Here is a 12,427-nt window from a genome sequence, read left to right as displayed (position 1 = left end):
TGCTTGAGCTAAGCAGGTCTCAGTTGGTCCTGAAAAGGGCTCTAAAAATAGATCCTAATCTTTAGCTGGAAGGTAGGGTGGGAGGAAAATCTGCCGTGAGTAATTCTTTTTTTTTTTCCTTCATGTTGGCTGCTTTTTCAGAATGTACTGAGCCCCAGCTGAGAAGTGTAGCGGAGGCTTGGGGGCTAAATTATTATTTCAAAAGAAAAGACTGCAGCGTTGTTCCTTCTTTGACTGAGTCTCCATTAGTCAACGAACTGTGCAGAGAACAATTATCTCCTGCCACTGAACAGATGGGTGAGGGGGTGGGAGAGAATGAGGATAATCACTGGAGCTGAGGTAGCACCAAGCAGAGGAACAGAGAGAGCAGAACTTGAGCCCGGATGTGTCTGTGTGCGCGCCCTGGGGTGTGGGAACCTGCCCTTAGAACAATTTCTGCTCTTGGTTTCAGGAATGGAAGATTCGTGGTTTCCCCCAACCCAAAGGGATCTAGGGGACCAGCAGGGATTAAGCAGACAGGGCAGACCGACCTCTTGGGTGGGGAGGGAGGACGAATAATGATAATATGGTATTTGTTAAGCGCTTCCTCCAAAGAGTTGCCTAGAACTCTGGATTCCCAATCTCCATCCCTCTTCTAATGTAATTGAACCATGAGCTTCGCCCAAAGCTTGGAGAAGCCCCAGCTGTTCAGAGCGATAGGGAAAATTCCTCCTTTAGAGTGAATAAGATTGTGGATTTTGAAATAATCTTTCTGAAATTGCCAGAACCCACGAATTAGTCAGGTTTCGATACACAGCCAAGCATCATTTGGGCCTCCCCTTTCTCCCTCTCCCCAAGTCATCATTTGGGAAACATTTCTCTTTTTCCCTGATGCTGGGATCATTTTACGACATAAGGTCAGGACAGAGATTTCAAAAACCTTACCCCAGAATGCCTTGAGACACACTGCCTGTTCCTTTTCCAGAAAGTTAGCTCCAGTTCCCCCCAAGTTTCCACTTTCCTTAATTTCAGGCCAATTTACAATTTAAAGTCAATAACCAGACTTTATACAGCATTTCTACCTGGGCCTCCTTCACCCTTTAAAGAAACAAAATCCATCAAGGGACGTTAAATGTAGCCTCACCACAAAGGTGACAGCTGAGCTAGGTTATGACCTCCCAAAACCTGCTTTTTAGGAAGGAAACAGTTGAATTACCGGTTGGACCAAAACTGCAGGAGATATTTAACCGTATAAAAGTTGTGAGTTGGAATCGGTTTAGAAAACCACTCCTAACTTCCTTCAGATAGCAAATGAATCCAGCACTGTTCACGGCATGTCTTCGTATGAGTATCTTTCCAAGAGCCCAGGCTCTGCCCAGGCAAGAGAAGACAACTGTAATCGACGGTGTATACGACGCTGAAGACTACAATGGATTAGGCAAGATGCTTCTCAGGCTTTAATAGAAATCCTTTTCCCAACCGAAAAATGTGCATTTTGTTTGTTTCTGGGGACTGTGGGTCAGCATGGCCATTAAAGGACACAACTCTGGAGAGGGGATATCGGGTAGGGCTGTTCTAAACCGAGCCCCAAGGAAGACTGCTTCAAGATGGTGTACGTGTCTTTCAGCCAAATACATACATAGGTAATTTATCGGTTAACTAAACAGTGACGATGCTGCCCATTCACATGCTACATATTTTCCTCACGCCTTCATTCAGCAGGAATTGGCTCTGCTTGAAAATTTCAGGGAACTCACCCCTCTTACCAAGAAGGAAAACGCGGTACTAATTTGTTTTCACCCTGCCAGCTGGAAAAGGTAACGGAGGACCATTAAACAGGTTCAATCCCTTCCTGAATGGCCAATAAATTCCTGAACGATGCGTCCAAGGAATTTGCTCCCTTCATGCCCCAGCCCCATGGACCGCCCCAGAAGCCCACATTATCGGGTCAGAGTACCTGCACTTGTGGACCCGATTCCGGCGGTGAGTACCGATCTCGGTGTAATCTTTACGGCGTATTTGAGGAACTGCGATTTCCCCGTGCCTGGATCTCCGACCAATAAGAGATGGGATTCCCCTAGGAACAAGGAAACATGCCAGGCGTCAGATTTCTCATTTCTAGAGTCTCGAAGCCGGGGTGATTTTTTAATTAGGATCTGAACTAGATTCAGCTTATTTCGTACTAGATAAGGTAGAGAATCCCAGATCAGTCACTGGTATTTCTCGAGGGCTTACTTGTGGGCTGAGCATGGACTAAGCACTCGGGGAAGTACACTAGGACAGAGTTGGAAGACGCAGTTTCTGCTCACAAAGAACTTACAGTCTATAGGTAACCTCCAATCTCCAGGCAATTGAGCAATGAAACCAAGTATAGACCCCCCAAAACAGTGTACGCCTTAACTGCTTGCCCAACAGCCGGTATTCTCGATCTGGCAGCAAAATACAGGCATCAACATTTTGCCTCAAAAGATTCAGCCTCTTTTGTTTCGCAAAATTCCAGTAGTAGTTTTTTGTTTTTTTCAAATGGCCAACTAGTGGAAAAAAAGAATCATCATTTCCATTCTTGAACGATCAATAGTAACGCAGCATCGTCTAATTTGGGGTTTCCTTAGCAGCTACATTTCTGCCCCGATAAGCAAGCAGTTGCTCGTTTGTCTTTTAAAACCTTGTATTTTAATGAAACGCCAAGGGTGGTATGGTGCTAAAAACCTGAAAGAGATTCAAATTCGAGAGCTGGTGTTTTCCAGGAGCCAGTGGAGCTTAAAAAGAGTTGATTTCAGCTTATATGTGAACCTGTTTTACGGTGTTTTTGCTCAAACAGAAGTATATTAATGCAAAAATCTTGCCAACGTTAACCCGACTATAAAACCCTCTCAGGACCATCTGAGTCCCTGACTGACAAAAGTACCTCATCGCGGGTGGTAGGGATGCCAACTTCCGGCAGAAGGGGAGAGAGCAAGCTGAGAGCCTGCGGCGGCAGGTCTAGAAGCCGGGTCCTGGGCTGTCGCAGATGGAGGGAGTTGGCACCGGGACCAGAAAGAACATTATTTCCTCTCCGACTCCCTGAAGTAGAGGGTGGTGGCCCACCCTCTGCCAATGCTGCTCTGGGTAGAAGGTGTCCCCACAAATCAGTCTTTGGGGGGCAGAGTTTGGAATTCTAAGTTTGCTAAAGTTTTGTTGTTCAGAAGGCTGCTGTGGTTCTTCGCTGGAAACTTAATCGTGTCCAGTTTTTGGCGAAAACAGTGCATTTGGATATTCACCACCCTTAAAAGGCTCCGACCATAAAGGAAGTTTGGGAAGCCATGCATTGGATGGCCTGGTGGGAGAAGCAGCAAGGCCTAGTGGATAGAGTACGGGCCCGGGCATCAGAAGGACCTGGGTTCTAATCCCAGCTTTGCCACTTGTCTGCATGCGTGACCTTGGGCAAGGCATTTAACTTCTCGGTGCCTCAGTTCCCTTGTCTGTCAAATGGAGAATAAAACTGTGAGCCCCATGTGGGACAGGGACCTTGTCCATCCTGAATATCTTGTATCTACCCCAGTGCTTAGTACAGTGCCTGGCACATAGGAAGCACATAACAAGTAGCATGATCATTTTCCTTTAGCACAGTGGAAAGGGTGCTGGGCTGAAAGGGTCTGGAGGTTTTCAGGGGGGACCGAGGATACCTCTGACTCGTGTTCCTGTGGCGTCGGTCCGCTGCACCCCACCGGCCAGCACCATGGCTACGGCGAGCTTCACCAAGTACAAGCCAAAGACCTGGGGACACAGACTGGCCAGGATTGTATTCCTTCCTAAGAAGAAACAGAAGGGGGAGAAAGTGAACCTGACCATCTTGATCATCAGATCTGATTTGGGCAACCTCAACCTGTGAGCTCGTTGTGAGCAGGAATGTCATAGTGATGTTATACTTTATTAAAGTGCTTAGTACGATGCTTTACACAGTCAGCACTCAATGAATACGACAGGAACCGATGATGCTCAATTGGATTTACTGAGCGCTATGGGCAAAGCACTGTACTAAACGCTTGGGAGAGTTCAGCGTAACAGAATTAGCAGACTTGTTCCCTGCCCATAAGCCCATAATGAACCTACTATCTAAAGGAAGCTTCTCTCCCAATAACAAGACCTGGCCCCTTCATTAGATTCTAAACACCTTGCAGGTAAAGAATGGGTGGTTTGGCCTTAACCACACCCCCCAATACATTGCACTGCATTCAGTAGGTGTCCAGTACAGCCTAATTCAAATTCATTGAGCACCTAGTATAGGTGCTTGGAGAGTACAATAAAAGACACAGTCCCTTGCCCTCAAGAACCTTACAATCTGTGTAGGAAACATATAGACATAAACTGCACACTCATAGCAGAACAAAGAGGAAAAATGGAAATACTTGGTTAGAAGTACAGAGAAGAACATGGTCTAGTACATAAAATACAAGCCTGGGTGTCAGAGGATCTGGATCCTAATTCTGGCTCTGCCACGTGTCTGCTGTGTGACCTTGGCCAAGCCACCTAATTTCTCTTTGCCTCAGTTACCTCATCTGTAAAATGGTTAAGACTGAGAGCCCCATGTGGGACAGGGACTGTGTCCATTAGCCCGTATGGAGATACAGTGCCTGTTACATAATAAGTGCTTAACAAATGCCTTAAAAATAATTAAGTACAGTCCTCTCAACCCAGCAGATAGATACTAAATACAGTTCTTTGTTCACTCAGTATGCCTAGCACCCAGAGAAACTTATACTTAAATGGAGGCAGGCAGAAACAACAAAGCTGTCGTACACGGGGGATTGGGTTTTGAAGAACCTCAAGTAGGGAAAAATTGCTGTATCAATCGATTAATGGTATTTATTGAGCACTTTCTGTGTGCAGAACACTGTACTAAGTGCTTTGGAAGTACCCTATAACACAGTTAATCAGTGGTACTTATTGAGTGCTTACTGTGTGCAGAGCACTTTTCTAAGTGCTTGGGTAGTACAATATAACAGAGTTGGTAGGCACTTTCCCTGCCCAAATCAATACTGGTAGATTGTTCCCTCTGTCCACCACAATGGTAATGTAATTTATGCCTTGACTCAGTGTATAACTGCCTCTTCTGACACCGCATCACACTCTAGGCCTGGCAGACATGTTTTTGGAAACATAACTGTAATTCCTCAACAGAGTGCTAACTCAAATGAGTAGTGAAAACGTGCACTGTGGCAGAGCTGACTTGGGTACATTCAGTGGGAACGAGAGACAAAATGCACATACAGCTAACTGGGAGCAGAAGTAAGCAAAATATGACCAAATAAGTGAAATAAATAGACATGAGCATAAATGCTAAAGTGGCTGATGGGATGACATAACCATATTTTTCCCAGAAGATGCTGCCGGGAAAGGCTTAAATGTGAAGAGCCGTGAAAAGGGGTCTAGAAGATGTTTTATAGGGGTGAAGCCCTTAAGTAAAACACTGCCCCTAAAAGCCTACTGACCTACAATTTATTAAAATCAAACTACGTCCTAGCACGGTACCTAAAGTCAAAAGGTCCCCATTATGTGATGAAACCACATCACCCAACTCCATTGGCTAATTCTCTGCTGTTCGTATCTTTCCTTCCACCCACTCGCATATTTCTGTGGGAACGTGATATTTACTGAAAGTAGCAATGGTGTTTTCTGAGCACCTACTGGACACCGGGCACTGTACTGAGCCCTTGAGAAAATACAACAGAAGAATAGAGACCCGTTCCCATGTCCCGAGAAAACTGCTTGGCCATAGAAGCCACACCAAAAAAAGAAAGCATGGCCTAGTGGGAAAAGCACAGGCCTGGGAGTCAGAAGGACTTGGGTTCTAATATTGGCTCCACCACTTGCCTTCTGTGTGACCTTGGGCAAGTCGATTCACTTCTCTGTGCCTCGGTTTTCTCAACTGTAAAATGGGGATTCACTATCTGTTCTCTCTCTTATTTAGACGTAAGCCCCATGTGGGACAGGGACTGTGTCCGACCTGATTGATTCGTATTTACCCCAGCACTTAGAACAGCGCTTGACACATATTAAACGCTTAACAGATACCGATTATTTTTATAAAAAAATATCCTATAAGGTAACCTGGTTTTAATAGGGATGAGCAACAAATAGCTTTAACTTGAATTAAGGGGACAATCTCCATTCGTGTATTTGAAATAACTAAATTTCTTTAGAAACCGCTCTGCTAGGATAGTTGACACTCTACACTGTAAGCCCTTTGGGTAGGGATTGTCTCTATTGGTTGCCAAATTGTACTTTCCAAGCGCTCAGTACAGTGCTCTGCACAAAGTAAGCACTCAATAAATACAACTGAATGAATGAATTTACAGCAGCAGGAAGCCGAGGTCTCAAATTCCTTCTTAGCTACGGGTCACTGTGCAGCCTGGGTCCAGACACGGCTAGCGATGTGAAAGCCCTGGTTCCATCACCTCCATGCCTTGGCTTCTGAGAGGAGAATTAATTATTCAGATTGAAAAGCTGCTCTGGGCTCACCCACTTACAATAATCCACCCTCCACTCATCATAGGTGGTATTTATTAATAATAATGTTGGTATTTATTAAACGTTTACTATGTGCTGAGCACTGTTCTAAGCGCTGGGGTAGATACAAGGTAATTAGGTTGTCTCACATGGGGCTCACAGTTTTCACCCCCATTTTTACAGATGAGGTAACTGAGGCCCAGAGAAGTTAAGTGACTTGCCCAAGGTCACACAGCTGACAAGTGGCAGAGCAGGGATTAGAACCCATAACCTCTGATTCCCAAGCCCAGGCTCTTTCCACTAAGCCACGCTGCTTCTGTGCGCTGGGCATCATACTCTAGCAGAAAGCTTACGGCGATTTATCCCGAGTCACTGACCTGCGAAGGGATCCCTCTGGTAGAGCTCCCAGAAGCGTTGGAATTCCCTGCGGACCTCCTCGTCGATGACCACGCCCAGGGGCTGCTCGTTGTTCACTTGGACATAGTTGGCTTTCAAGACGATCTCCACCTCACAGCGGGCGGCCTGCTGGAGGGGCTTCCACCGCTGCATCACCACCCCGAAAATGGTCAGGTCGTCACCTGAGGAAGGACCCAAGGTGTGTCAGAGACAATAGGAGCAAGAACTGTGGTGTTTTTTAACGTTTATTACGTATCTAGTGCTGTGCTAGGCGCTGGGGAAGAGGCCACAAGATTGGTTCATTCATTCATTCAGTCTTTCGTGTATTTATTGAGTGGTTACTCTGTACCAAGTACTGTATTAAGCACTTGGGATAGTACGATATAATAATAAACAGACCCATTCCCTGCCCACACAGTCCCCGTTCCACAGAGCTGAAGACTAGGTGGGGGAAGAGAGAGAAGGTACTCAATCCCCATTTACTCATCATAGGTGGTATTTATTAATAATAATAATAGTAATAATGTTGGTATTTAAGCACTTACTATGTGCCAAGCACTGTTCTAAGCACTAGGGTAGATACAAGGTAATTAGGTTGTCCCACATGGGTTCCCAGTCTTCATTCCCATTTTTACAGATGAGGTAAGTGAGGCACAGAGAACTTGTGGCCTGCCCAAGGTCACACAGCAGGTAAGTAGCAGATCTGGGATTAGAACCCAGGTCCTCTGACTCCCAGACCTGGGCTCTACTAAGGGCTTAATCTGGACAGCCGGGTGACACAGGAAGATCATGAGAAGTAGCGTGGCTCAGTGGAAACAGCACGGGCTTGGGAGTCACAGGTCATGTGTTCAAATCCCGACTCAGCCACCTGTCAGCTGTGTGACTTTGGGCAAGTCACTTCACTTCTCTGTGCCTCAGTTACCTCATCGCTAAAATGGGGATTAAGACTGTCAGCCTCACGTGGGACAACCTGATGACCTTGTATCTACCCTGGTGCTTAAAACAGTGCTTGGCACACAGTAAGCGCTTAACAAATACCATCATTATTATTATTACAGGGAAACTTGAAGGGAGGTGATTGGAGTGACTCAGGGAGGGGCTCCCTCAAAAGGTGGTGGCACCCAAAGGCTTGTGTGGAGAGGAAGCCTCTTTCCCCATGTTACAGGGATTCATTCAATAGTATTTATTGAGCGCTTACTATGCGCAGAGCACTGTACTAAGCGCTTGTAGTGTACAATTCGGCAACAGATAGAGACAATTCCTGCCCAAGATCACCACTGGAGCTTCCTAAAAAGCAAGAGTCCCTTATCTCCCACCCCAAGGCCATGTAATCTCCAAGCTCTGCCCACCCCTGACTAGGCTGTAAACTCCTCAAGGGCAAGGATCGGGCCTTCCAACTCTTCTACTATATCATTCATTCATTCAGTTGTATTTACTGAGTGCGTACTGTGTGAAAAACACTGTACTAAGCACTTGGGAGAGTCACTCATTCACTCAATTGTATTTACTCAGCGCTTACTGTGTGCAAAGCATTGTACTAAGTGCTTGGGAGAGTACAACCTAACGAGAGACACATTCCTGCCCACAACAAGCTCACAGTGTAGAGGGGGAGACAGACATTAATATAAATAAATAAGTAGGTAAGCATGCAATAAATACCACCGATTGATTATTGGTAATTTTGGGGAGAAGAGTTGAGGAAGAGCCTTCTTTCCAGTAAGCTTTCATATCCAATTGGAAAGTGTTCAAGAATCAACTCTATTGGGTGCCCTCCTGAACTCTTACCAGATTTACAACTGTCCACTAAGTCATCTTCCAGGATAACCTTCATAGAGCGAGGGATGCTTCCGACAGACAGTCTCTGGACCTGGCAGGCAAGAGAAAAAAGTGGACCAGTGGGTAAGACTACAGGCCTGGGAATCAGAAGAACCTAGGTACTAATCCCAGCTCCACCACCCATCTGCTGGGTGACCTTGGGCATGTCACTTCACTTCTCTATGCATCAGTTACCTCATCTGTAAAAGGGGGATTAAGACTTTGAGCCCCATGTGGGACGTGGACTGTGTCCCACCTGATTAGCTTGTATATACCCCAGTTCTTAGGACAGTGCTTGGCACATAGTAAGAACTTAACAAATACCATTAAAATGTTCAAACTTTACACACATGCCCCCCAGTTATGATGAAACTAGCCGAATGGTCTCTAAGGAAGGCAAGAGAGCCATGGCTTGGGGAGGAACATCAGTGGGGTTGAGGCCTGGTTCACCGCTGTTCCAGAGAGAGATCCTCCACCCCATCTTCCCCCGTTAGGCCTCCCTGGCTTCCTCCCACCAAGTCGTCCCAAACCCTAGCCTTTTTTTCTGCAGAAAGTTCACTGACCAGGTAATCCCGACATACACTGGGGTTTTTGGTAAGCCAGAGAACCAATGTGCTTTGGGTCTGCAAATCCTATGAAACCACAGTCCCTCATTTCCAAAGTTGCTGGAAATCGCAACCAGGACCTGGTCAGAGCCAAGTCTAATGGAAGATTGTGGTCTATATAACCCCGAGGGCTGGCTGATGCTTTATTTTTTACCCAATCGACTCTCAGAGTTCCGCTGAATTTGCAGGCCTCATTGCCCATCCACCTCGGCATCAATCGGAAACTCCTCATCATTGGCTTTAAAGTACTCAATCACCTTGCCCTCTCCTACCTCACCTCGCTCCTCTCCTACCACAACCCAGCCTGCACATTTCGCTCCTCTAATGCTAACTTTCTCACTGTGCCTCATCTCGTCTGTCTCGCCACCGACCTCTCACCCACATCCTGCCTCTGGTCTGGAATGCCCTCCCTTCTCATATCCCACAGACAATTACTCCCCCTTCATTCAAAGCCTTATTGAAGTCACATCTCCTTCCTCCAAGAGGCCTTCTCTGATTAAGTCCTCTTTTCCTTTTCTTCAACTCCCTTCTGCATCACGCTGACTTGCTCCCTTTATACTTTCCCCCTCCCAGCCCCGCAGCACTTAAGAACATATCTGTCATTTATTTATATTAATGTCTGTCTCCCCCTCTAAACTGTAAGCTCATTGAGGGCAGGGACTGTGACTGTTTATTATTATAGTGTACTCTCCCAAGCCCTTAGTACAGTGCTCTGTACCCGATAAGTGCTCAATAAATATAGTGGACTGACCGACTGGTCCCATCTCTGGCTACAAACTGCTAACCGCTTTCAGCCCCTCTCTGATCACCTGTTGAGCTCCCGCCCAGCCTTCCCACCTGTTCCTGGATTTTGATTTCTTGGTAGTCCCTGCAGCTGGCAGGGGCAGACGAGCCCGAGAGGCATGTGAACTTGGAGGACCCGCAGCCTTCCGGGTTGGGGCAGGACGTGGGGCGGCAGAAGGTGTAGTGTTGTTCGAAGTCAGCCTTGATCACGAACACGTGCTTGCACTTGTTACACATGTAATCCCGCTCAAACTCCAGGACCTTCACCAGGCTGGTTCGGATGACTGTCCCAGTGACAGACAGGAAGTGTCCCACGTCTTTGGTTTTAGGGATGTGCTCCCTCGTCAGCTCTGGGCACACGGGCAGACCTGTCAATGAAACACAGCAATTGCATCTCGGTGGTTGAATGTCCTAGATGACTCAGAGTCGACGTTATAATCTCATAGCAGGCCAAAATTTCTTCGTGTTTCCAACAGGGAATCCTTGCCTGGGCAGTAGCGGCTTGCACCACCACCCATCAACATGACTTCTTTGTGGTGTTCGTTAAGCGCTTACTATGTGCCGAGCGCCGTATTTAGCGCTGGGATAGGTACAAGATAATCAGGTCGGACACAGTTCTTGGCCCACCTGGGGCCCCCAGTCTAAGGGGGAGGGAGCACAGATATTTATTCCTCATTTTACGGATGAGGAAACTGAGGCAAAGAAGTTAAGGCTCTTGCCCAAGGTCACACAGTAATCCTGACTGCAAAGTCAGGATTAGAACCCAGGTCCTCTGACTCCCAACCTGTGCTCTTTCTACTAGACCATACTAGAGGGCTTTTTGAGGGGAGTCCCTGCTCATCCACTCTTTTCCCACTACACCCCAGCTTGCTTTTATTCCTCTCAAACTAACTTTCTTCATTTGAATTTATTGAGCACTTACTCAATGCAAAGCACTGTACTAAGTGCTGGGGAGAGTACAACATAACAAAAAACAGAGACATTCCTGTCCACAGCGAGCTCAACCTAATCCCTGTACCCCCTCCTTGTTTCTCCGACACCAAACTCTTGCTCATTTCCTCCTCCAGGCCTGGAAATTTTTCCCCCTTCATAAGCAACAGACCACAGGCCACAGAGAAGTGAAGTGACTTGCAGAGCTGGAATTAGAACCCACGACCTTCTGACTCCCAGGCCTGTGCACTATCCACTACGCCATGCTGCTTCTCCAAAAGATAGCCTGCTGTCTCCTATCAGGTGGAGGGGGGCAGATAGGAGAAGAGATGGAAAAATTAAACTTATTGTTTTAAAAGAAAAGTGCAGTACGATCTTGAAATGGAAAATAAATCAATTAATCGTATTTATGGAGCAATTATTGTGTGCAGAACACTGTACTAAGCTCGAGAGAGTAAAATATAACACAGTTCATTCAATCGTATTTACTGAGCGCTTACCGTTGGCAAAACACTGTACTAAGCACTTGGGAGAGTACAATACAACAACAGACATATTCCCTGCCCACCATGACCTCACAGTCTAGAGTTGGTAGACACATTCTCTGCCCATAGGGATCTTACAGTCTAGAGGGGGAGACTGACGTCAATAGAAATAAATTACGGATATTGGCCTAAGTGTTGTGGGGCTGACAGATGGGGGAAAGAGTGCAAATCCAAGAACACCGATCTAGCACATCTATTCTCAAGTGTCCAAAGGATCCTTCCATGCTGGTTTCTGAAGAAACGGAGACCAGGGAAGCTCACAGAACATCATGAAAAAGGAAGGGTATGGGTCAGAACTTGGGGATATCCTGGGGCAGAGGTTGGAATGAATAGTGGGAAAAAACTCTCAACTAGATGAAAATATCCCTGGAAGAGGCATGCTGGATGGATTTATCTGCCATTAAATAGTTCCACAGAGTCAAGATCTCCAAACATTCTGCAGTAACGCATTCATGTCTCGAAATCTTTAATGCACAGAGAACTTGTATGCCTTCGTCTACTCTGTACCCAAATGATTCTAAAGAAAAGTGCTATTTATTAAGGAAAGAACAATGAACAAAAGACGATCATCATTTTTCGTGTAAGCAAACTTGGTATGAATGTCTATTATATTGTACTCTTCCAAGGGCTTAGTACAGTGCTCTGCATACAGAAAGTGCTCACAAGTAAGATTGAGTGATTGAATCCCTGAATTATATTAGTCAGAGACTGATACATAGAGTTCATTGGTGATTATTAAGAATATAGAAGCATTTTGCCAGAGCTCCATAAATCCACTGAAAATGAAAGAAGGCAAGTCTGGTTTATTATCCACATGGAAGGTCCTTCTAAGGGGTTTCAGTTCATTTTGTCTATTTTGTCTTTTAAGTAAACATCAGGTAGGAT

The 12,427-nt window shown here is 46.0% G+C and overlaps 1 protein-coding gene across 2 annotated transcripts in view; it reads right to left on the bottom strand.

The window, feature by feature from the left end:
* The window catches only part of MCM9 (minichromosome maintenance 9 homologous recombination repair factor), a 92,330-nt gene that overhangs the window by 66,433 nt on the left and 13,470 nt on the right, over window positions 1–12,427 (bottom strand). Inside the window, exons 4-9 of one of the 2 annotated variants that reach the window (XM_029057296.2) lie at window positions 10,122–10,435; window positions 8,650–8,731; window positions 6,846–7,046; window positions 3,645–3,770; window positions 1,937–2,056; window positions 1,414–1,787 (exon numbers count right to left, since the gene is read on the bottom strand). In XM_029057296.2, the coding sequence (XP_028913129.1) occupies window positions 1,765–1,787; window positions 1,937–2,056; window positions 3,645–3,770; window positions 6,846–7,046; window positions 8,650–8,731; window positions 10,122–10,435 (866 nt within the window). In that variant the 3' untranslated portion in view covers window positions 1,414–1,764. Of the gene's footprint in view, window positions 1–1,413; window positions 1,788–1,936; window positions 2,057–3,644; window positions 3,771–6,845; window positions 7,047–8,649; window positions 8,732–10,121; window positions 10,436–12,427 lie in introns of those variants that run through there. The other variant, XM_029057292.2, reaches the window with a different exon arrangement.

The sequence above is a fragment of the Ornithorhynchus anatinus genome, chromosome 2, assembly GCF_004115215.2.
Source record: "Ornithorhynchus anatinus isolate Pmale09 chromosome 2, mOrnAna1.pri.v4, whole genome shotgun sequence".
NCBI lineage: Eukaryota > Metazoa > Chordata > Mammalia > Monotremata > Ornithorhynchidae > Ornithorhynchus > Ornithorhynchus anatinus.
Note: the sequence above shows the minus strand (reverse complement) of the source record. Positions and strands in the feature narration are given on the sequence as shown.